Source organism: Balaenoptera borealis (assembly GCF_965194805.1).
Source record: "Balaenoptera borealis genome assembly, chromosome: 6".
Taxonomy (NCBI): Eukaryota; Metazoa; Chordata; class Mammalia; order Artiodactyla; family Balaenopteridae; genus Balaenoptera; species Balaenoptera borealis.
This window is the reverse complement of record NC_138863.1, coordinates 35,013,359-35,035,483: the sequence shown is the minus strand read 5'-3', so window position 1 is coordinate 35,035,483 and position 22,125 is coordinate 35,013,359. Positions and strand designations below refer to the sequence as shown.

Sequence of the window (22,125 nt, the reverse complement as noted above, 5' to 3'; positions counted from 1 at the left end):
CCGGCCAGTCTCCTTCCCTCTTCCCTACCCGAATGCCCAATTCTTTCCCCCGTTCCCATTTCCCAGCCCGGCCTGAGACCCTCCAATCCGCGGCCCTTCCTGTTGGTGGTTCTATTTGTTTAACATCTCGTGGGACTTAGCAGAGACTTTCTGGTGTATTCTCTCTTTTCTTAATGAAAACTTAAATACTCTAACTTCGGCGTATCCATCCCGCCTCCCTATCCAGATGGTACCTAAGCGAAGGAACTAGGTAAGGGCCTGATGATAGACTTCTGTTCGTTAAGGTAGTTGATACTCGAGACAATTAAGACAAACATTAGAGGATTTGTCATTTAAATTCAAAATAGAGATGGACAGAGTCAGTGTGGTGTTCTTAACTAAAATTCTTTGGATTTTAATGTTTTCAGTCGCCCTGATAGAAGCTACTTTATCCCTTCTAACTATAATTTGAACACGATAGGAAAGAAAATGGTGGGAGAGGGGCTTAAAATAACTGTGAACGGTGTGAAACGTTACTGCCACGGCTGCAGAGAATAGTTGTTGGGTTTTTTTTCTTTACCAAAGGAGACCCCATGGAGTTCTGATTACTTTTAAATTCCCACTTTGACACAAGTATGTCTTCAGCTGCACAGCCTTAACCGACTTCTTTTGCACGTTGCCTGTTCTAAGGGAGGGGTGAGGTGGTTCCTGAGACTGCTGGACAGAAGTTTCAAAGGAGAAAAAACAAATTCAGATTGTAATTTGTAATATAAAGGTTTGGGAGTTAACATACCACATCCATCCTGCAGAAAAATGTCTCCATGGCTCCCTCCTCCACCCCCCCCCCCACCCACCCAGTAGAATACTATTTAACTTTAAGAATGTTCAAGTAAAAGTTCTGAAGACTAAGTGGCTGGGGGTGGGTGTTGTCGGGGAGGAGAGGAGAGAGAGAAGAGAGGAAATGTTTGATTTTTGCCTCTAGAATTTTGGAAAGGGATGGCTCTAGGTTAAAAAAAAAAATTTCTGGGTAGCATAGTGGCACTTTAATAAAGACTGTTCTTTGAAGTATAAAACATTGTATCATAAAGATGTTAAAGCCCCACTGGCCCATTTGTTTCATTTAAATGCCAGAGATTATTTCATTATTTCATAGACGAAATGTCTTACAGCTCTTCTATTTAAATTTTAGTTGGGTTTATTTAATTTCTTTAAAAGTTAGAATAATTAAGCCTGTGGATTCACCCTTATGATGGACGTGGCTTTGTAAGTGGAAAGTACTCCCTTTTCAGAATAGTTAGATATTGTGAAAGAATGAACAAATTATGTGAATTAATTGTAGCTTTAAACACAAAGCACGTAAGTACTTGTGAAAACTGCTCTGCTTGTTGCTATAAGGTAAGCCTCTAAATGATTTTTAAAAACAGTTAGTAGTTGGCTAGTGTAGGATGAGAGACGAAAATTGGACCTTTATAGAATTCTTTTAAGATGTACAATGCATTTTCTTGTGTATTTCACTTGGCCCTTCCATCTACAAATAAGGCCCGTATATATTCTCCCTCTGTTGCCGATGAAGAAGCCAAGACTTAGAGATCTGAAATGACTGTGTAACACAGCTACTGAACAAAAGAGACAGACTTGGGAGGTGGTAGATATGCCAAATTCAGTTCTTGGGATGCTTAAGAAACTGTTTAGAGTGCACCTTATATTTTATAATTTATCCATAAGTTAGGCCTATCTCAGCATACTCCAGTTTTGATTATTGCCATTCCAGTTGATTGTACACAACTCAGAAGCAACATTTACCTCTCCATTCTCTGTCTGTACATACATTGCAATGGATATGAATAAAAGTAGAAGTCATGAAATAGCCTAAATTTATCAGTCAGGTAAACACGTTGATATAATTTAAAGAGTTTGTTCTGGTGAAATCCAATTGAAGCCGAGAATGCCCTGCACAGAGGGACACTAGGGGAAGCTGGTAAGCGGGCAGGTGAGGTACTAAGCATTTAGCATACGACTATGTATGGTAAGGAAGGAGTGCTAAATCAGGAACTGGAAAAATAGAGTTCATGAGTACAGAATTTACCTTTTTATGTTTAACAGGATTGTTAAAATTTCATTTCAATTTGTCTTTTTTGGGGGGGCATTCAATAAAGTGATAAGAGAAACCTCAATTTCAGCATTTGCCTATTAATGAAGTTTCCATAGAAACAAGGTCAGAACACCAAATATAAAGTACAGGCACATTGGAAGTTTGCTCTTAATGTCTTTATTTCAGACAATTTTGTATCAGTTTCCCTGGAAACTGAGAAATACCTACTCAGATATAAAACATTTTGGCTTTTCTACAGTGAAGAATTATTTGGTTACTTAGAGAAAATCGTCCATAAATGATGCTCTGTCTTGTTCTTCAGAAACATTGGAGAAGAACATGATTTCTTCAAGCCATCTCAAAAAAGTAACTCCTAAGAACGTAGTATAGATTTCAGATAGACTCAAAAGAATTTTTTACTACTTTGTCTTTAACAGTATATCTAATATAACTGATGGTAGTGTCATAATAGAAAATAAGATGCTACGGTCCTATTATCTGATTTTATTTTTATTCATCAACTTTTCCTACAGCCTTTATGTTCTGACCTTAGGAGCTTTGCTAATTTTCTGGTGAAAGGTGCTCTCTCAAGTGACCCCTACCTCCCATCCCCCTGAAGAGTGGGTAGGGAAGGAATTGGCAATATGATGTGGAAAAACCTCTGAGCAACAGATCTTTCCTTTTTTTGGTGACAGTATTAATAAACATTTGATGTAAAAGATTTAGAAAACACAGAAAAGTCCTTCACTCACACTCAGAATATCCAGAATCTTTATTAATATTTTGGTGCTGATTCTTCCTGAACCTTTTGTATGCATATAAACATAACATTGTGTTTATTTTACAAAGATGGGATTGTTCTTTATGTGCCACTTTGTGACTTTTTGTTATAAAGAAAAGTAACGGCATGCAGCTCCGGGAACCGTGCTGGCACCTAGAGAGTCCTCCAGGGTGACGTATTTCCATGCAACTGCGCATGGCTCTACAGCCTGCCTTTTACCAGCTGTTTACTGTGCCATCGAATGGTTGGAGCATAATTCATTTACCCAGCCTTTATGGTTGAGCATCTTTTATAATCCCATTATAATGCTTTATTCAGGGGACACAGGTAAAAACTGATGCATTGTATTGATACTTCCCTATAGCATTCTGATTGTACACTTTGTCTTACGACTTCATTAAATTCATAGGGTGAGTCATTTTGTAGTAAAGGTATTTTAACATTAAATGTTCTTTTCCCAAATTAAAGTTACCATTGATTTTTCACTGAACATTAGATTTCCTCTTTTAGGTTTTCGTGGTTCTTGGTAACCTGTCTTGTGTCTTTGATTCTGAGTAACTAAACTACTACTCTAAGAGATCTGAAATTAACTCTGGTCTTAGGTGACAGACACATCAAAAGACAGCATTAGAAGAAATCTTAGATGATGTGGGAAAATTGGGAGAAACTTAACTGGTTTTGGGTACACTGAAACCTGATTATTAGGCACCATTCCAGAGGCAGGACAAACAGTGGTTAGACAAGACAAAACCCGTATCCTAACTCAGGTCCTTCCTTTCTGGAGGTGCCTGGGGGCTGACGACACAAGAATAACATCAGGTAGTGAGAACACTAAGAAAGAAAATGAAGGTAATGGGCTGGGGAGGAGGACAGTTTTACAAGGGGTGGTTAAAGACAGCTTCTCTCCTTTAGCGACCCATGAGCAGTCCTAAGAGAGCCACGTGAGGCTGTGGGAGAAGAGGCTTCTGTGCAGTTCCTAAGAAGGGAATATGCTTGATGCGTGCCAAGGACAGAAAGATGGGTGGCTGCAGCTGAGTGAATGAATGCCAGGAGGAATATGGGGGATTAAGACCTTGTATGCCTAGTGGGCCTTGACCAAAAAATATGAATTTTAGCCTAATTGTAATGGGAAACCATTGAAGGATTATATGCAGGGGAATGATGTTAATTCTTAGAAAAAGGGAAGGGGGGTAGAGAGGGTGGAGGGAGATCAGACCAGCTACTGTGTGAGAATAGACTGTAAGGGTGGAAGGAAGCAGAGAGGGAGACCAGTTAGGAGGCTGGTGCGGTAGCTCAGGTGAGAGCCAACAGTGGCTTGAACAAAAAAGCGATATTAATAAGGGTCTAAAATAGGCTGTAGTATATACATTGTTCTTGCATTTCATTTGATTCTCACCATGTTCTGAGTTAGGTAGTGTAGGAATTCTTCTCTTAGGTATAAATTGAGTTGTCCAAGGTTTTAAAAATGAGTATTGATAGAGAGTAGGACTGTAAATTCCAAATGCATGGCATATAGGAACAGAATTTATTGTTGACATTATGTGAGCTTCTTTGGAATACTACCTTTTTTCTCACCCTTTTTTGTTGTTGTTGGTTTAGTGTATTAAAGTAATAAAACTTAAGAGTTAAAACAGTAACACTGCGTAATGTGAAATGAAATGAAGGTAACTTGCAACCCACAAAGGTTCTTAAAAGTCCAAGAAACTGAGTAAAGTACTCTTTAGAAATATATAAAGCCAGGTGTACTTAACCTATGTGTCACCTCTCAGTCATGATCACTGTAACACTGATTGAGGATTAAAATAAGGCAAAACTGAGAACCAGGGTAGAGGCAGGTACAGAAGCAGTTGGAAACCAGAGCTGGGAAGTTTGGAAGCCAGGATGGTCAGAAGCTAGGGAAGCAGGATCAAGGCTTGGGTGAGCAGTAGCCTGGCAGGTGCAGGAGCCTGCTGTGTCCCCGCTGGTGAGGCCGCCCAGCTCAGGGCCGGCTGGCAGGACCTCCCTGACTGCGGTGGCAAGTGTGGACTCAGAGAGATGAGATCATCAGTTTCCATGGTAATTGTAAGGGTTGTAATGTTTGTCTTATGAGCCATAAAACTAATACACTGTACAGTACAGGGATGCTAGGGCAGTTCAGTAAATGCAGTGGTTACCGTTAAGTAAACTGGTGCTCAGCAGTTGGCCCAGAAACTGCTGACATCTCCTGTTTATTTGGAATATATTGAAATCAATATGTTGATATTAATCGCTTTCTGAAATATGCTGCTTCTGTCAGATGCTTTCTTGGTCACTTCCCTCTCCCTCTAATATTTTAACAAGGAAAAATCATTTATCGACAGTTTGATAGCATAGTTTTAACACTTTTAGCCTTCAGTAATGCATTTCATTTGTTCAGAGTTGCCTATGTTTTCACACTTTTAACAACTGCAATTGAGATGGATCTTAACAACTGGTAGAATCTTAGATTGGAGGAAAAACAGTATTCAGTGTCGGTGGTGTTTTACAGGTTTCCTCTGAGGAATGTTTACATTAAGACCGAGTTTAATTTTTTTTTAATCATACTTTTTCTACATCGACCTATCATGCTGTCAAATAAGTTGCAATTTAAATTGATAATACAAAAATGATGGGTCTTAAAATACAGTTTTAATCATAACCCCTAATCATGAGCTCAAGAATATTTCTCCTGGGTAAAACATTCTTAGAGGTTTCTAAAGAAATAACTTTCGGAAGAATCCATGTAATTTCCTGAATGCACAGTAACTTCCTGAAGTCTCTAAATTACTGTGTGTGCATGTGGTGGGGAGAGGGATGAGAGGGATGGTGGGTGGTAAAGCTTTGCTTAATAGTTGGCAGTCTTACCTTTGTGATAGTGAAGAGTGTGGTAGGTTTTATCATAGTCTCCTTAGGCTCTTGGGAAGATAGTTAATGGGAAGTGCAGAAATATTGTGTGTATGTATGAGTTTACTGTCTAATGGCTCACATGTGCATTCTATAAGGTAGTGATGTGGTATTTTTCATTAGCAAAAAGTGCAAGTTATATAGAAAATTGTTAGTTATATAGGCTATAAACAAAAGATTAATATTTTCTGAAAACCTCATGCAAACTGACAGCAGTAGGGCCCTGGTGTTTACAGTACATTCAAATGATAGGCCAACTCACCAAAGTGGAAATAACACTGATAACTGTGGGAAAATGGTCAAACTGTGTAATCAAAAGAAATACAAATTAGATCTACAGTGAGGTTCCTCATTCATATCAGTAGGAATTTTTTTTTTTTTTTCAAGTATCCAAAGCAAGGGTAGGAACTCAAAATGTCATGATTGGTAGCATTATACCCTAATGTGCCCCCCACCTTCTTTAGGAAGCAATTTAGCATTGTACATGGAGCCGTGAAAGTGATCTAACCTTTTGGCTTAGTCATTCCACTTCCGAAGATCTTTGCTAAGGAGATAAAACCATTATTTTAAAAAACTATGTACATGAAGATTTTCCTCATAATATTTTAAGAATAGAACTTTGTAAGCACCAATCCCCAGCAATAGGGGATTGGCTAAGTCCAGTATAGGAATAACACTTGATGGGCCAGTGTGTATTCATTAGACAATAAATATGCAACAGTGGGGTGGAGAGCGCTTGTTAGTAACAAGAAGACATAAATTGTACACTAATTAGAGCTTTTTTTAACGTATAAGAAAAGCAACTAAAAGTAACGGTTGTGAATCATTGTGTGTTAATGATTGTGAATGGTTGTGTGTAATTTTTTAAACAGAGCATCGTTTTGTCTCATGCAGATTTTTGTTCATGATATTTGTTAAAGGAATGAGCAAGTGACTTTTACCTTTCCCCACCTTTAGTGTGATCATCAGTACTGCTGATTAACCAGGTCTCCTTCAGTTGCAAGTTAAAAGAACATCACAGAGTTAAGCACTACTTGACCCAGGAGTGAAATGATCTCCTCAGTTCTGCTCTCCTCTGTTGATGTCTCCTGAAAAGCCTTTCCCCTCATGATAGCAAGGGGAGTGTCCAGCAGCTCAAGACTAGCTAAGGATCCTAGAGTACAGTTCTGCCTTTCTCTTTTCTTGGGAAGTCCCAGGACAGCTGTGATTGATTGGCCGGTCCTGGGTCCTGTGCCTACCTTTGAACCCCCTAGGATAGAGTAGGGAGAGTGCCAGCTTTTTTCTGGTCACTTGGGCTAAGTTTACTTTTTTTTTTTGCATGTTGTCATTTCTTTTATCCCAGCCTTCTTGATTTTTGTATTTAGATGTGTAGTAGCACATCTTGGTTTGGCGGGTGTGTGTGTGTGTGTGTGTGTGTTAAAGCTTGCTTCTCTTTGATTCTGGCACTTAATTTTCCTGGACTTCCATTGAAAATTGTTAAGTTTTACCATGCCATAGACACTGATAAATAATACAGCTACTTTGCAAACATTTCTGCTTATTTTTTAGATTCAAATGTAGTCTATTTACTTTCTTTTTGGTATAGGTAAGTAGTCATGAATTCTTTCGGAAGCTATAGGTTAGAGGCAGCTGTGAAAGTCTCTGCCTGCCATTTTGTGTACAGCTGAAATAATTTATTTTCCCATTGTCTTAGTTTTTCAAATATGTAGGAGAAAAAAACTTTAAAATAATTATATGGGTCTTTTACATAAAAATGTTGAATAGAATATTTTCTCCAAAAGCAGCTTGATAAACTTCAAATTCAGTGAAGGAATTTTCATGAAGAACAAAGCAGTTGGTTTAGCTCTGTAAATTACTAGTGCTGGCAATGACATTCAAATGGATGGCTCAGATTCCTGTTAAAACGGGAAGTCCCAAATTACTGTTCGTGCAAAATTCTTTCTGGGTGGGAACAGGGGATTCTAGGTAGATACATTTGTGAAATGCTGGGTTAGACAGAATTCACTACTAGACTAATTAGTTTTTAATATATCAATGTGTGTATTCTTTGGATTCTCTAAGAGGCAGGGATATATTTGTATTTCACTTTGACCATCAAAGCCATCTTTCAAAAACAGATCAGTTATTATGTGGTTTGGGAAATAATTGCCTTAACCATTACTCTTTATCTGAATCTTGGTCCAGTTTCTTAAAAGATTGGTTAAATGGTTTGAGATGGACTTTGCTGAGGAAGTGTCATAGGGCTTTTATGTTTGTTTGTTTGTTTTAAACAACAACCTTACTATCCTGTGTGGTAGCTTGTGCTTGTTTTGTATTTCTGCCTAAATAGAAGACGCTATCCCTCCTTGGTGCAAGGTGGGCTACAGGCAGACCCACCTTTTCGTGTAGGTATGGCCAAAATTTTTTTCTAGTAGCCCTATGATCTGCTCCAGAAAGTACTCTTATTGAAGCCCCAAATTAATCATGCAGCGTGGAATGAAGAAGTGAGTTTAGCTTTGGAAATAGAGGGCAAAGTTAAAAATCACTATCATGGAAGTGTTCCTCTAGATTAGAACATTGAACTTTTATGTAGTCCTCTTAAATCTGCCATGATGAATAGCCCCCAGATAAACCACAGCCAATTAAATGAGTTCATTTGTTGAATGGAGTTAGAATTAGCCATTTGATTGTCTGAAGAACATTTGCCAAAAGCAACTCACTTCGTTTTGGCATATTTGATATATTGAGCTGGTATCTGACAGTAGTTGGCCACAGCATAACTTGCTTCTTGAGACTGTTCCTGGAGTGTGCTAGTAATATCAGCTTTAAAAGAGGGTGACTGAATTTTTAATTGATAAATAGGAGGGGAGTCGCATATATGATTCACCTAAAACTGGCATAGATTATTTAGGTGCAAGTTAAAGAAGTCTAAGACATAGCCATGGTTTTATTCCACATGTATGGAGAGTTTCTACAATTTTGCTGTTTCCCAATAGAATTTTTATATTGTGCCTTTACTAAAATTGCCTTTTTGTCATTACTAAAAGCTCTTCTCAAGACTATTAAAAGTGGTTTCAATCAATGTGTAGCTATCTTTAAAATCATGTATTTTTCTACTCAACTAAATCACCACACCTTTTTCTCTTCTTCCTATACAGACTTAGCTTTGGAACCAAACCCTTCTGACCACCCAAGGGCAAGCACAATTTTTCTGAGCAAACCTCAAACAGATGGTAAGGCAATGCTTTTTTTTCCCTGAGAAAAAGAGTGAAAACTGTTTTTGTTTTGTGTATTATAGGAGGTATTTAGAAAAACTCTTACAGTGGTTTAAATGTTTCACTTTTTTTATGTATTCACTTGTCTTATTTTAATATGTTGATGATACAGTTTCCTTTAGTTGTCAGTGTTTTAGGGAGGAGAACACTTAGACTATCTGTTTATACATTTTGCCACCTCTTTATCAACATAGTCAACTGGCCACATGATTTAGATGTGGTCTATTTCTCCATGCTACTTTGTCCTTTTCCCCTTGCTCCGAAGAGCACATATGTTAAAGACAAATGATAGGGTTTAGGTCACAGTTAGGTTTTCATTTGATCAAATCAGAAAAATCAGTTGTTATATATGGGAATTGAGCCTTGTGATTTTGGCCCTGTTTTACACAGTGTTCAACCAGACGAGCCTATCTCACATCCAGATTTATGCTACTCAGAACTTTTAAGCTATTCAAAACTTTCTCATCCTAATGTAGTGCTGTGCCAGGGTAATAAGAGCAACATGCCATATGGGGTTTTCCAGAAGATTATCCTCAGCATGTGAAACTCATATAAATCTCCTGTGTCCTCCTTGTTTTAAGATGAGAATCAGAACCGTAGAATTTTTTGCACTCCTGCTTGCCTGCTTGTCTTCCTTAATGTTATGTTAAATCCTAGTTTATTTGCTAAAAAGCCATACGTGACCAAGTTGTTCAGTTGATTACGAGAGCAGGAATACAAGAAGTGAACATTCCATAATATTTAAAGTGAAGCAGCACAATAAAAAACGGAGGTTTGGTTTTTTGTTGTTGTTGTTTTGCTTTTTGTTTTTTTCCGTTAGATCACTGGTTTTTATAAAAGGATATAACTCAGGAACAGCCAGATGGAAGAGATGCATAGGGCCAGGCATGGGGACAGGGCACAGAGCTTTGATGCCCTCTGCAAGGGTACTACGTGTTCACCAACCTGGAAGCTCCTGGGGTTTCTAACTTGCATTTTTCTAGTGTGTGTACTTGAGCCACTCATTTCTGGTTAGGATTGCTCTATTTCTCAGTTTCTTCCAGAGCCATGAGCTGCTCACATGTAGAGGGGCTCTGGAGACAGTAAAAGAAAAGCTGTCCCATGCCTGTCTCTCTCTTCAGCCTTAAGGAATCCGTGCCTGTGATGCCTGTCTGGAGTTAAAGGAGGCAATGTGAGCAAGAGTGTGGCCTAAGACCCTCTTCAGGCTTTTATTCTTCTGGCCTTTGTTGGAGCAAAACAGTTTTGTGTGCTGTAGATATGTTCATTTAGGTCAGCACACACATTTTAAAATTTACGTTTAACGTAGGTTACTTTCCAGTTGTGTATTTTTTCAGTAAGGTATTTGAGTAGGTTACCATTAAGTGGTTCAGGATGCTTCCAGAGATACTGGTGCGTTCGGAGATGAGTGCCTGGCCAGAAACTGGTTCTTAGAGTTGTCATCTGTAGATTGTGGTAATTAAAGTAAGCTGTGTGTAAATGAAGAATTAGAAAATACTCCTGGCTAGTAGTTCAGCTATGCAGCAGGTAAATTTTTTTATTAGCTAAGTTTCTCACCTGGCCTAATTTGCTTTGTCCTTTTCTTTTGTAAATGGGGAGTCTTTCATTTGTACCTAATACAGAATATCTATTAGGTCAAAAAAGTGAAACTAAGTTTTTAGATTTTATTTCTAGGACTCATCTTGCTGGGTGATTTAAATTATATATTTTGTTGGAAATTATTTTAAAAAATAGAATGGAATTTTATCTCATTGTGTTATTGGTAATCCATCAAATAATTAGTGACTACTTTTATTTTTCTATGGCATTTGTATCAGAATTCATCAGTTAATTTTTTTTATTCTTAGTGCGGGAAGAGAGGAAGAGCAACCATTTAAACCATGTAAGTAAACAGTTGAAAAGTTAAGAAATTAATAGTTTGAATTAAAAATATGTCTGCCATGATTCCTAAAAATATGATGGATCCAATACTGTTAGCATGGACCTCTTTTTGGTAGATTTTCTAAATCTCTGTTTTCCTAATTATCAAATGTATTCAGGAAAGTCTTTGACTTAGTAGTGCCCATTTTTTAAGGGTTCTGACATTTAAGTTAAATTTCACTAATATGGTTGTAGTATAAAGATCTGCCTTAAATTCTTTTGCCTTATGTTTTTGATCTTATTTTTTAACCAAAGTAATAAAAGTATAACAGGTAAGTTAATTTTTAGCACTGTCCATTGACTTCTTGTCATAGCAGGTGACAGCTTAGCTTCTTCGGTCCACCATGACGTTATTTCCCTCCCTGTGTTCCCTCAACATGTATCAGTTTTTATTAAATCAGAATCAATGTTTACATTACTACGACTCTGCAAATATTGTGCATTGCTGAGCCATATAGTTCTCTGACTGTGCCTCCTCCTTGTACACCCTTCATTCTTTTTCTTAAATATTAATGAAAGTGGAGCACTTCTGCACTTCTCTAGGATAACCCAACCCCCCTTTTCCTAGCCAACGTGATCTCACACAGCCAAATGCAGTAAGTAGCTCCCTGCCCGGTCTCCCTGCTTTCACATTCTTCATTTTTTCTGTGGAATTAATTTCCTGACTATATTCACTTGCCTGTTTTCTAACAGCTATTTTTTTCCCCAAATGTTTTAACATTTGTCACATGCCTATCAAAAATATTTTCCGTCTACTAAGCCACATCTGTTCCATTTTTTTCTTGGAGACACTTTTCCCCAATCTTTTGTCTTCCTACTCCCATATAGACTAGTGTTCCCCTAGGCCTGCTCTATGCCTCTTTTCCTGGGATATCTGTGTGAAGTCATCTGGGATCTCACATAACTCTGCTCTCTTATGTTGGATCCCCTATGTCCTAGATTCTGTTTCCCTCTTGTCTTGTTATACTTCCTTGTTTTACTGGAGCACATTTTCCTGGGAAAAGGGCACATGGGCAGAAAGTTTATAGAGATCTAGCCTCTCTGAAACTCCTTCTATTTGATAAAGTATAGAATTCTCAGTTGAAACTAATTTTTGCCGTTCTAAAGACACTTCCCTCTCATCTTCTCATTTACACTGTTGCTCTTAAACCTGTTGACATTGTATGGTACATTGTACATTACCGATTTTAGTCATTTCCCCCCACCCCTTCCTTCTCGGGAACCTTTTAGTACCTTCCCTCTCCCTGGGATTTTGAAATTTCATAATTTGGTTTGGTATAGACCTTTTTTGTGTGTTTCTTTGATATTCTGTTTTTTTCTTCCAGGTTCCTATTATTCGGATGTTGGAAGTCTTAGACTTACCAGATGGCTAACTTTTTTCCCCTCCTGCTTTGCATTTTGTCTTTTTGTCCTGCTTCCTGGAGATTTCCTTGACTGTGCTCTAATCCTTCTATTGAATATATTGTTTTGTCTACCTTATTTTCAATTTATAGAGTTCTCTTATATCCTGTCATTCTTTTTTTCACTGATGCAATTTCAAGTTCTCATTTGCTCCTGAGTTTTTATCACTCCCATCAATTCCTTCTTCCTGTTTGGTTTTGTTTTTTTTTAAAGCATCCTTATATTTTATTTTATTTATTTATTTTTTGGCTGCATTGGGTCTTGGTTTCTGCACGTGGGCTTTCTCTGGTTGCGGTGAGCTGGGCCTACTCTTTGTTGGGTGCGTGGGCTTCTCATTGCAGTGGCTTCTCTTGTTGCGGAGCACAGGCTCTAGGGCGTGTGGGCTTCAGTAGTTGTGGCTCATGGGCTCTAGAGCGCAGGCTCAGTAGTTGTGGCGCATGGGCTCAGTTGCTCTGTGGTATGTGGGATCTTTCTGGGCCAGGGCTCGAACCCGTGTCCCCTGCATTGGCAGGCGGATTCTTAACCACTGCGCCACCAGGGAAGTCCCATTCCTTCTTCCTGTTTTGATCTCTTACTTGTTGGGGGCTTCCCTCAAACGTGTGATGGTCCTTGGCTGTCTGTTAAGATCTAATTGGAAGCATCACTTGGACAACTCGTTAACTGATGGGCCTCACTGCAAGGATTTGGGGACCACGCCTCTGAACTCTGAGCCTGCCTTGGGTTCTGTAAGACAAACTGGTTTTCTTGTTCCTGTCCTAGTCACTCTCTGTAGGTACCAAGGTTGTGCTTCCTCTGTTCTGCCATGTCAGTTACCACTCCTTTATCTAGTCTTTTCACCTTTCAAACATTAAAAATCATCTGCTGTTTATCCTGTCTTATGTATAGGTTTTTTAAAAAATGCCTTTAATTCTAATGAGATGATATCTGAAAGAAGGGGGAGAGGAAATAGATTTGTGGTCAGTCTACTCAAACTTAGATTTATTCTTTGAATATAGGTTCTGAGTTTGAAGTTTAATTCAATCTAATTAACGATATTAATTCAGACAATATTTTTGATTATACCTATAATTAGAATATTATACTTTTCTACTAAGGCCTGGAGTATGAATTCTATTCAAACCACTCACCCTACCATATTGTCCATTAATGTGCAACATAGATGGAGTATTACAGACGTTTCAGTTAAAGTCATTGATTCTTAATAAACGTATCCAAAACTTGTGAAAAGGGGGAAGAAAAAAGTGAACTTCAGCTTTATTCTCTTTTTTTTTTTTTTTTCATTTATATACTTTTATTTGGGAATGTTTAAATCAATACAGAGAAAACTAAATTTCAGAGACACTGAATATCATTAGTTTGGATATCATTACTTTATTATAAAAGAAACACGGAAATTATTTACAGGATGAAAGATTTCAGAACTTCAGTGGCAGCTTCACGTGATGCCATTTCAATAGTGACTTATTTTAGTCGACATATTTTCCAAGAATGTCACCATCTCTAAATAAGAAATAATCCTTGTCATCTAGAACTACTTTGGTGCCTCCATATTCTGGGAGAAGAACTTTATCTCCAACTTTCACACTAACTGGTTGAATCTCTCCACCCTTTCCTTTAGAGCCTGATCCAACAGCTACTACCATTGCTTGCAATACTTTTCCTTGCGATTTTTCTGGAAGCATAATGCCTCCTTTGGTTACAACTTCGGGTGCACTTCTTTCAACTAATACTCGGTCAAAGAGGGGAAGAAACTTTCTAAATGCCTGTCCTGCCATGACTCGGGTTGCCGCCCTTCGTACTCTCTCGCTCTCTCCAGCTTTATTCTTTTAATGGGTTAAAATCAGAGGCAGTAGGCACAATGGGAAGAGTCATTGGGTGGGGGCAGGATTTCAAAAGGCACTTGACCTTTAATGATAAGCTTTGAGGGTTGTTACTTACTAGCCTCCTAGGTATGATTATTTTCTAGTCTTCACCATTAAACCTGAAGTCTACTAAGCAACCTTTCCCCTTAGAAAGATTGTAAAAGTCCATGTATTTTGTCCTTAGTGCTGAATGAAGATAAATACTCTTCTTCAGTGACCAATTGAAATAATACCTATGAACATTAAACTGTCAGTAGTGTTTTTTGCTACTTGTTTTTTTTTTTTTGTATTTGCATTTTATACCCTTATGTGTGTCAGTGCAGTTTATTGAGGTTGTGAGCCAGCAATGGTAAGGCTTTAATCATAAAGGACAGTTATCTTAAATTTTCAAGCAAGATGAGAGGAAAGTAATCTGCTGGCAGCTAACATATCTAGGCTTTGCTCAGAGGCTTCAATTCTGCCATCCTTTAGTGAACACTAGATGCTGGAAAGTTTGAATAGTTTCAGGAGTAGGCCTGTGGAAGTGTTTCTTTTGTAGGATCGAGCCAGTAGACTGTAAGTTGCTGATACATTAAATGAGCCCCCATAGGACTATAGACCACATCTAATTAAAAATTTTAAATGTTTTAGCAGTAATATTTCCAAAGACAAATCAATATACATTCATAATAGAAAAAAAAGTTTTTAATAGAGGAAAACAGGATAAATAGCACCCAGAGCTCTACCAACTAGTCTATATTTTGGTACATTTCCTTACTATTTTTATTCCCCTCATATATATAGATTTTTGGTCAGAATTGACTTTTATAACGTGTAGTGTATGTCATATTATACCCTAATAGTAGTGACCTTAAAAGATAACCTGCTTCGTTTAGAATCAAAGTATTTGAATGAGTGAATTTTCATTTTTCATGCTGTATCTGTTTTTTGAGATTCTAAAATTACACATTAACCAAATAGCTTAAGGACCATATCAGAGTTTTAGTTTAAAACATTTCTAGCTTGAAGGAGAAATTAGTCTTCCAAACAGTGATACTTTTCAAATATGTTACATCTAGAACTTTTTGTTAATAAGGAATAAGTGGCTTTGCATAAAGCATCTGAAACAAGCAAAATGGTGTTTTATATATGCCATTTGGATATTTCTGATTATTGGATACTGGCAATTTTTATTTAAATGCTCTGTATTTTAAAAAGCATCAACTAGATTTTCTCCCTGCCTCACCTTTCATGTATTTGTGGAGGACATTGATGGGAGAGTGTGACAGCATGGTGAAAACTATTTTATATTAATAGGAGGAAGGAAGGCTCATCTGAATTAGTAAGCAAACAAAAACCAAAAACAAAACCCAGCTTTAAAATTGTTTGTATTCTGTGGTATTAAAGAATGCTACTCTTCCTTCCAGTGGCTTTCAGTGATTGGGATTTGGTTATTGGCCTTACTTTAAGGAAGAGAGTTGTCCTAACATAGTTTAGGCCATTTTAGTATTTGACTGTTGCCATGTTCATGGGCTCTTCACAAATAAATGGATACTTCTAAAGTGTTTTAAAGATAGTTCATTCTCTAGAGGGTCTCAAAAAGTTCTTTGTCACCTATCCAACACCACTGTAGATAAATTCTCACGAATTTGTATCTTTAGTAAGATTTACCTCCAGTTGTAACTGATCTTAAATAATTTCTCAAACACTTGTTGAATCCTAATTTGTCCCAGATTCTGTGCTCAGTAGCTGGAGGTAGGAGAAGAATCTTCCTAACCTGGAGAAGCTTGTTTACTTAAGAGGGTGGTACTATGCAAGCAGCTGAGACCATGGAACAGTTGGTAAATTAGATGTGTGAGTGTGCAGAAAGTGAGAAGTTTTGTGGTGTGCCTGCTGGCAAAGGGATCCTAGAGGAAGATGGGGTCAAGCTTGCTGGGACAGGAGGAAGAAAAAGGCACTGCAGGCAGAGAGCAGCATGGGTGAGGCAGGAGTGTCAAATAACACGTAGAACAGAATTAGTACAATTTTGAAATGAATGGCAAGTATTCTCTGAGGTTCTCACTTGAGTAATGTAATGGCAGTCTTACTTAAACATGAAGTGAGAAGTTAAATTCTCAGAGTTGTTTTATCCGTTTTTTTTGGATGCGAGAGAATCTTTAAGCAGTACCTTTTTGTCCTCCAGATAAGGAAGTTGAGGCCCAGAGAGACTTACGGCCCCCAGCTTTTTAGCGATAGAGCAGCCCTGGCATGCCCAGCCTCTGATTCGAAAACGTTTGTCTCGTCTCACTGTCTCCTGAACGAGTACATTTGTTATTGGGGTGCATTGACTGCAGTGAAATGCTCCGGCATCGGTATTACAGAAAGCATTACGTGTTATTGTAGTAAATGAATAGAAATAGGAAATCTCAGCTGCATTTCGTTGCTTAAGGAAAAAACCCTGAAATCTTATTCTAAACTTTTTACATTATTATAAAGGTAATTTATAATAGGCGCTTGCCAGGTTTGATTATAGGTACTATATCAAGGCAGCATTTTATAACCCATTTCTCAAAGCTCGTCTGTGGAAGTCAGAGTATAGAGGTTTCCCATAGAGCTGCACATGATATCACACTCAGGCAGTTCATGGAGTGTAAGAAAACTCTTAATGCTTTATCGTTTGACATTTTAACCAAGGAAAAAAACACACTTTATAGGTTTAACTTACTGTGACATTTTCTTCTATTTCCCTTCCCCTTCAGGTATCTCCAGGGCAGCTTACTAAAAAGTATAGCTCATGCTCAACAATATTTCTAGATGACAGCACAGTCAGCCAGCCTAATCTTAGAACCACAGTAAAAAGGTGAGTACAAGTAGGTTGCCAAGGGCTGAGTGACAGACCCCCTTATCGCTAAAAGCATCCTAGCCATACATAATTTCATTCATTTGAATTGTCCTTTTCAGTGATCAGGTTAAAAAACTGGTGTCAACTATAGATTGATTTCAAGGACCTAAATATGAATTTTCAGTTTCCATTTTAATCTTAGAGCGCATGATAGAAGGGAAAGCCAGTTAGCAAATAAGAAATCCCAGAAAAAGTATAAATCTTTATTTGACGCATTTCTGTTGTTAAGCCATTGTTGAACATAATGAGAAAGAGAGGTACTTTTTATTGGCTATTTCTAGAAAAAATTATTTCTTTATGAGTTGTAGTCCTCAAACAATGTATACTACTTTGGAAGCTACTCTTAGAAGAAGGAACAGCTTGTCCCCTACTGGCACCAAAGCGAATCTGCATTTAAATTTAATTGGATTTTGTCAGATTTATCCCACTGTGCATTTTTTTTTTTCCTGCACTATTTCTGTATGAAATTTTACTTCTCCTTCCTGTCCCCCAAAGAGGGGGAGAATATATCAAACCAGTCTTAAGAAATACACACTCAAGCTTAATTTCTTTGTAGACGAAATTTGTTCAACTGAGGTTTTAACTTAATAGACACATTTAATTTTTGTTTATATATATAAATATATCTCCAACACACTGTATCAATCACAGCAGAGAACAATAAAAGAGGTGAGGTTTCGGAAACATGGCTGTGGTCAGGCTTATACTTAAGGAGGCACGAACAGTGTCATGATGATGGAAACTATTCTTTAATTTCTGGGAGCACCTCATAGTCCACAATTGGAGATGCACTTTCAAAACACCCTAATGATGAACCTTTCAAGCTTATTTAAGAGAGAAAAACCAAACGGGATGCAGAGCTTCTTGCCTCCTCCCTCGCGGTTGTCCACGAAACATTAACATCTCCTTAGGATATGAATGTTGATTTTCCAGAACACAGTTTGGGAAATGCTATTTGAAAATATTAATGTCCTTATCCTTAATTTTATTTGTTGTCTTAATTTTATAAGCTAATTATATTTTTAATTGGTTTTTAATGTGCCAGCTTTTTTTTTAGCTCTTTAAATTATCAGTAACTTCTACTTTAATTAAAGACAGCAAGTTCACAGTCATAATAATGTAACTTTCCTCTCTTGCTTACAATAATAGTTGCAGTCAAATCATGTTTCAGCAAAAACTGAGCCCCATCTCTAAAGTCCTGAGTTTGGGCACTTATCACATCATCACTGAATGTTTTTATTCAGCCAAGACACTGAATCTGTGGGTACAAAAACCACTCTACTTTGGCTAGAGTCGCAGCTTCTTTTGAATTCAAAAGAGTCTGATGTCCAGTATATAATTCAAAAGTACTTTGAAGGTTAACCTTGCTCAGGGACTTCCCTGGTGGTGTAGTGGTTAAGAATCTGCCTGCCAACGCAGGGGACACAGGTTCGAGCCCTGGTCTGGGAAGATCCCACATGCCGCAGAGCAATTAAACCCGTGCGCCACAACTACTGAGCCTGTGCCGTAGAGCCCGCGAGCCACAGCTCCTGAGCCCGTGTGCCACAACTACTGAAGTCCACGCACCTAGAGCCCGTGCTGTGCAACAAGAGAAGCCACCACAGTGAGAAGGCCGCGCACCACGACAAAGAGCAGCCCCCGCTCTTGGCAACTAGAGAAAGCCCGCGCGCAGTAACAAAGACCCCATGCAGCCAAAAATAAGTAAAATTAAATAAAATTAAAAAAAAAAAAAAAAGATTAACCTTGCTCAGACAAGTAGGTTTCATCCTTTTTTTTCCCCGACCTAGTCTAATTTTTGGAAGTACAGTAAATTTTAATTTGCTCTCATGAAGTTTTAAAAATGATCATTCATCACATTCATTATTGGTGAAATAAAGGTTTACTGAGAAAATTAATAGGGCCAATTGGCTTTTAGGAATGATTTTGAAAATGTTTATCATGGGGTTAGTTTTCAGTGGGGTAGTTGTTCTCAGTGGGGTAGGTGAGCCTTATTAGAATCACTTATGCAACTTTTCAAGATGTATGTTTCTGGATGCACAAAGTCCACCCGCCTGCCCCCGCCTCCAAGACACAGTGTCTGTGTGTCTGTCTGTCTGTCTCTCTCTCTCTCACCCACGCACACACACCTTTTGACAAGATGGGGAATGATGTGAAGCATGATTATATGGACAAAAGCATCCCGAGTGATTCTCCGATCTTAACCCTAACTCATTCATCCCTAAACTTTGCTGCACGCTGCAGTCATCTGGGGATCTTTAAAAACAGTCCTGATGCCCAAGTCATACCCAGTGCTGGTTAAATCAGAACATCTTGAAGCAGAAGCCAGGCAGTTTTTAAAGCTTCTCAGATGATCCCAGTGTGCAGCTGAGCTTGGGAGCCACTATTTGGTTAGAGGGCAGGAGAAAGAGAACTGCTTCTGATAATTAGTGGGACCTTAGGTAAGTCAGTTTTAAGCCTTGGTTCCCTTCTTTGTAAAATGGGTTGTTTAATTAAATGTCATCTACGGTTCAGTGGTCCTTTCCATCATAAAACTTCTAATGCTGTGATTTTAAAATCAATTTGAAGATGAAACTTTGAAGCACTATAGAAGTATCCATCTTTGATGCTAACGGTGTTACAGGCCTTTATACAAGTGCTAAGATTCTATAGACCTATTATAAAATTCAGATTTGCCTTCCCTCAATTATTTTGAGTTTCATTTTAGACACTGAGAACAAAGGGGAGCATATAACTTAACCAGAGAACCCCTTTGTTGCCTAATATACAACAGCTGTGAATAACTTAGGAATATAGTAACTTAAAAAAGACTACCTAAGGACTTGTATCTATCTGTTCGTTAATACTTTATTTAAAATAATTTGGAAATACCTGTCATTAATAGTATACTGTGTAGTATTATGCTGTATTATTAGCACTGCTTATTTCAGGATAGCTAGACCTATCATCAGTTTTGTGGCTATAAAATTTTGCTATTAAATTTTCTAATAATTATGTAAAAGTGATTTTAAATCATTTTGGTATAGAGCACTTTTATTATTTACTTTTAGGGAAATAATGGAAAACGGATGGGTAGGTGGATAGCGAACTAAATCAACTGAAATGCAGGGGCTGACAAAAAAACCACACACACACACACACACACCCCCACACACAAACTACTATATGGCTTAAATTTAAGCATGTGTATAGATAGATATAACTTGTACAGGACAGAAGGTTTTGTGGGTAGAAGGACAAATGACAGGGGAAATATGTAATAATTTATATATTATAATAATCAACCAAAACATGCCTTCTAACAGCATATCTAGCATTTTGGGTCTCCTAATTTTGCTAAAAGCTGAAGAACCTAAAACAAGGGGGAAAGCACCCATGTGGTACTGTTCTGAATTCGAGGATTTTGGGGCCACTGGGCCTCTGGAAGGTCTTCCCTCCTTGCTAACCCCTTTTTAAAAATGTCTTCAGGCCTGATATGATAAAAATCAGTTATTACAATGTATTTTTTTTCCTCCACAGTATGACCTTAGCAATATATTACCACATAAAGAACAGGTGAGCTCTTTTAAAACCTATCTTGTTATTCCAGCTAATTAATTTACAAGGTATCAAGTTTAGTGTTAGGTAATAACTATAGATGTTACTGGCATAAGCTTTTATTATTCGAGTGCTTTTATTACAATATAGAAGTGAATCATTTATTTTTATCTTAGGACCCTTAATTCTTAGGTTACTGAGCATCCCAAAGAGTATTTGTTTATATGGGTTATATTGATAATTTACTGTATTAGAAATTGAAATTGAGAATTTAAAAAATTAAATCCATTGTATGTTAAAACAGGGTTTGCCTTAGCACTATTGAAATTTTGAGCTAGATAATGCTTTGTTGTGGGGTGTCGTCCTGTGTGTTATAGGATATATAGCAGCACCCTTGGCCTCTACTCACTAGATGCCAGTAGCACCTTCTTCCCTCCACATTACGACAACCAAAACTGTCTCCAGCCATGGCCAGAAGTCCCCTGGGGGACGAAATCACCCCTGATTGGGAACCCCAGTGTTTAACATAAGTCATTTTTTTTTAATGAAAAATAACTATTTTCCACAACAAAAAATATTGAGAGAAAAGTATCTCCTTAATAGAAGACAGCTGATTCTCATATCTATTCTGTCTTCAGTCATTTGTTTTGAAGAAACAATATGAAGAAGATCCAGCCGCTTGCAGATATATAGTTGGAAAAAGATGTATTTTTAAAGCCTTCAGATAATTTGGTATATTCTTTGATACTGTACCAAAAGTCTGCATGTGCTAGTTTCTGAAATTAGTTAAAATGGAATTCTAAATCATATCAATGAACTTGTAATAAATACTATGTTAAATTAATACCCATTGATCTGTCATGCATACTGAGTAGATCTTTTTACCTGTACCTGACTTTATAATATTATACATTGGTCATTTGGAAAGTATTGGTTCACATTTCTTTAGACAGTGTCAAAAACTCACTTTTGTTAGTATCACCACCAGTCTTACCAGAAAAGTCTTTTAAGTGTTGAGAAGTTGTCAAGTTCACAATAGAAGGTAGAAGTTTTCCAAAAATCCTGATATTTTTAGCTTGATGGCTTGAATTTTATCATTGGCAACAAATAACTTTAGAGTTATTTTCCTTGAAGTGACAGGCTCACTTTGTTCATTTTTGAAAGAATGACTGTGTCAGTTGTACATTCAAATAACGATGGTGTTCAATGAAAAAAGTGTTTCAAATAAAGATGGTGTTCTATGAAAAAAATGACTTACCGCCAAGTCACAAGTGCTTTTCCTTAACACAGCCATATTTCGGTATGTAAAAGTGCTTAATGCATACTTTCCACTTATTCAGAATATTAAAAAGAAGGACCAAGGTTTAAGAACACTATTAATTTTTACTCTGTTATCAAGGATGTTCTTAAAGCAGATTTTTAACTGCAAGTGGCAGTGAATAATTGAATGACTTCTAATTCAGTTTGGTACCACTGCCTTGATTCATGCTCAGAAACCAGCAGTTTTACCCACTTTTGCTTTTATACATCCATAGCAAATGTCA

The 22,125-nt window shown here is 37.6% G+C and overlaps 2 protein-coding genes, 1 long non-coding RNA gene and 1 pseudogene across 4 annotated transcripts in view; 2 read left to right on the top strand and 2 right to left on the bottom strand.

Annotated features, from left to right (window-relative positions):
- LOC309631229 (cyclin-Y-like protein 1) overlaps positions 1-22,125 on the top strand; it is a 61,778-nt gene that overhangs the window by 1,894 nt on the left and 37,759 nt on the right. The gene's annotated exons all lie outside the window — the stretch shown is intronic.
- The window catches only part of LOC309631247 (cyclin-Y-like protein 1), a 34,949-nt gene that overhangs the window by 678 nt on the left and 12,146 nt on the right, over positions 1-22,125 (top strand). Inside the window, exons 2-5 of the mRNA XM_082397482.1 lie at positions 8,891-8,965; positions 10,852-10,886; positions 16,905-17,005; positions 20,564-20,599. Coding sequence (XP_082253608.1) covers positions 8,891-8,965; positions 10,852-10,886; positions 16,905-17,005; positions 20,564-20,599 — 247 coding nt within the window. The remainder of the gene's footprint in view (positions 1-8,890; positions 8,966-10,851; positions 10,887-16,904; positions 17,006-20,563; positions 20,600-22,125) is intronic.
- On the bottom strand, positions 366-5,609 carry LOC309631277. Its single transcript, XR_014246171.1, has 2 exons — positions 4,604-5,609; positions 366-696 (listed from the first exon to the last, which is right to left on the bottom strand). It is a non-coding gene; the product is annotated as an uncharacterized lncRNA (long non-coding RNA).
- LOC309631237 (10 kDa heat shock protein, mitochondrial pseudogene) lies at positions 13,674-14,129 on the bottom strand (annotated as a pseudogene). Its single transcript has one exon. The product of its transcript is annotated as a 10 kDa heat shock protein, mitochondrial pseudogene (transcript).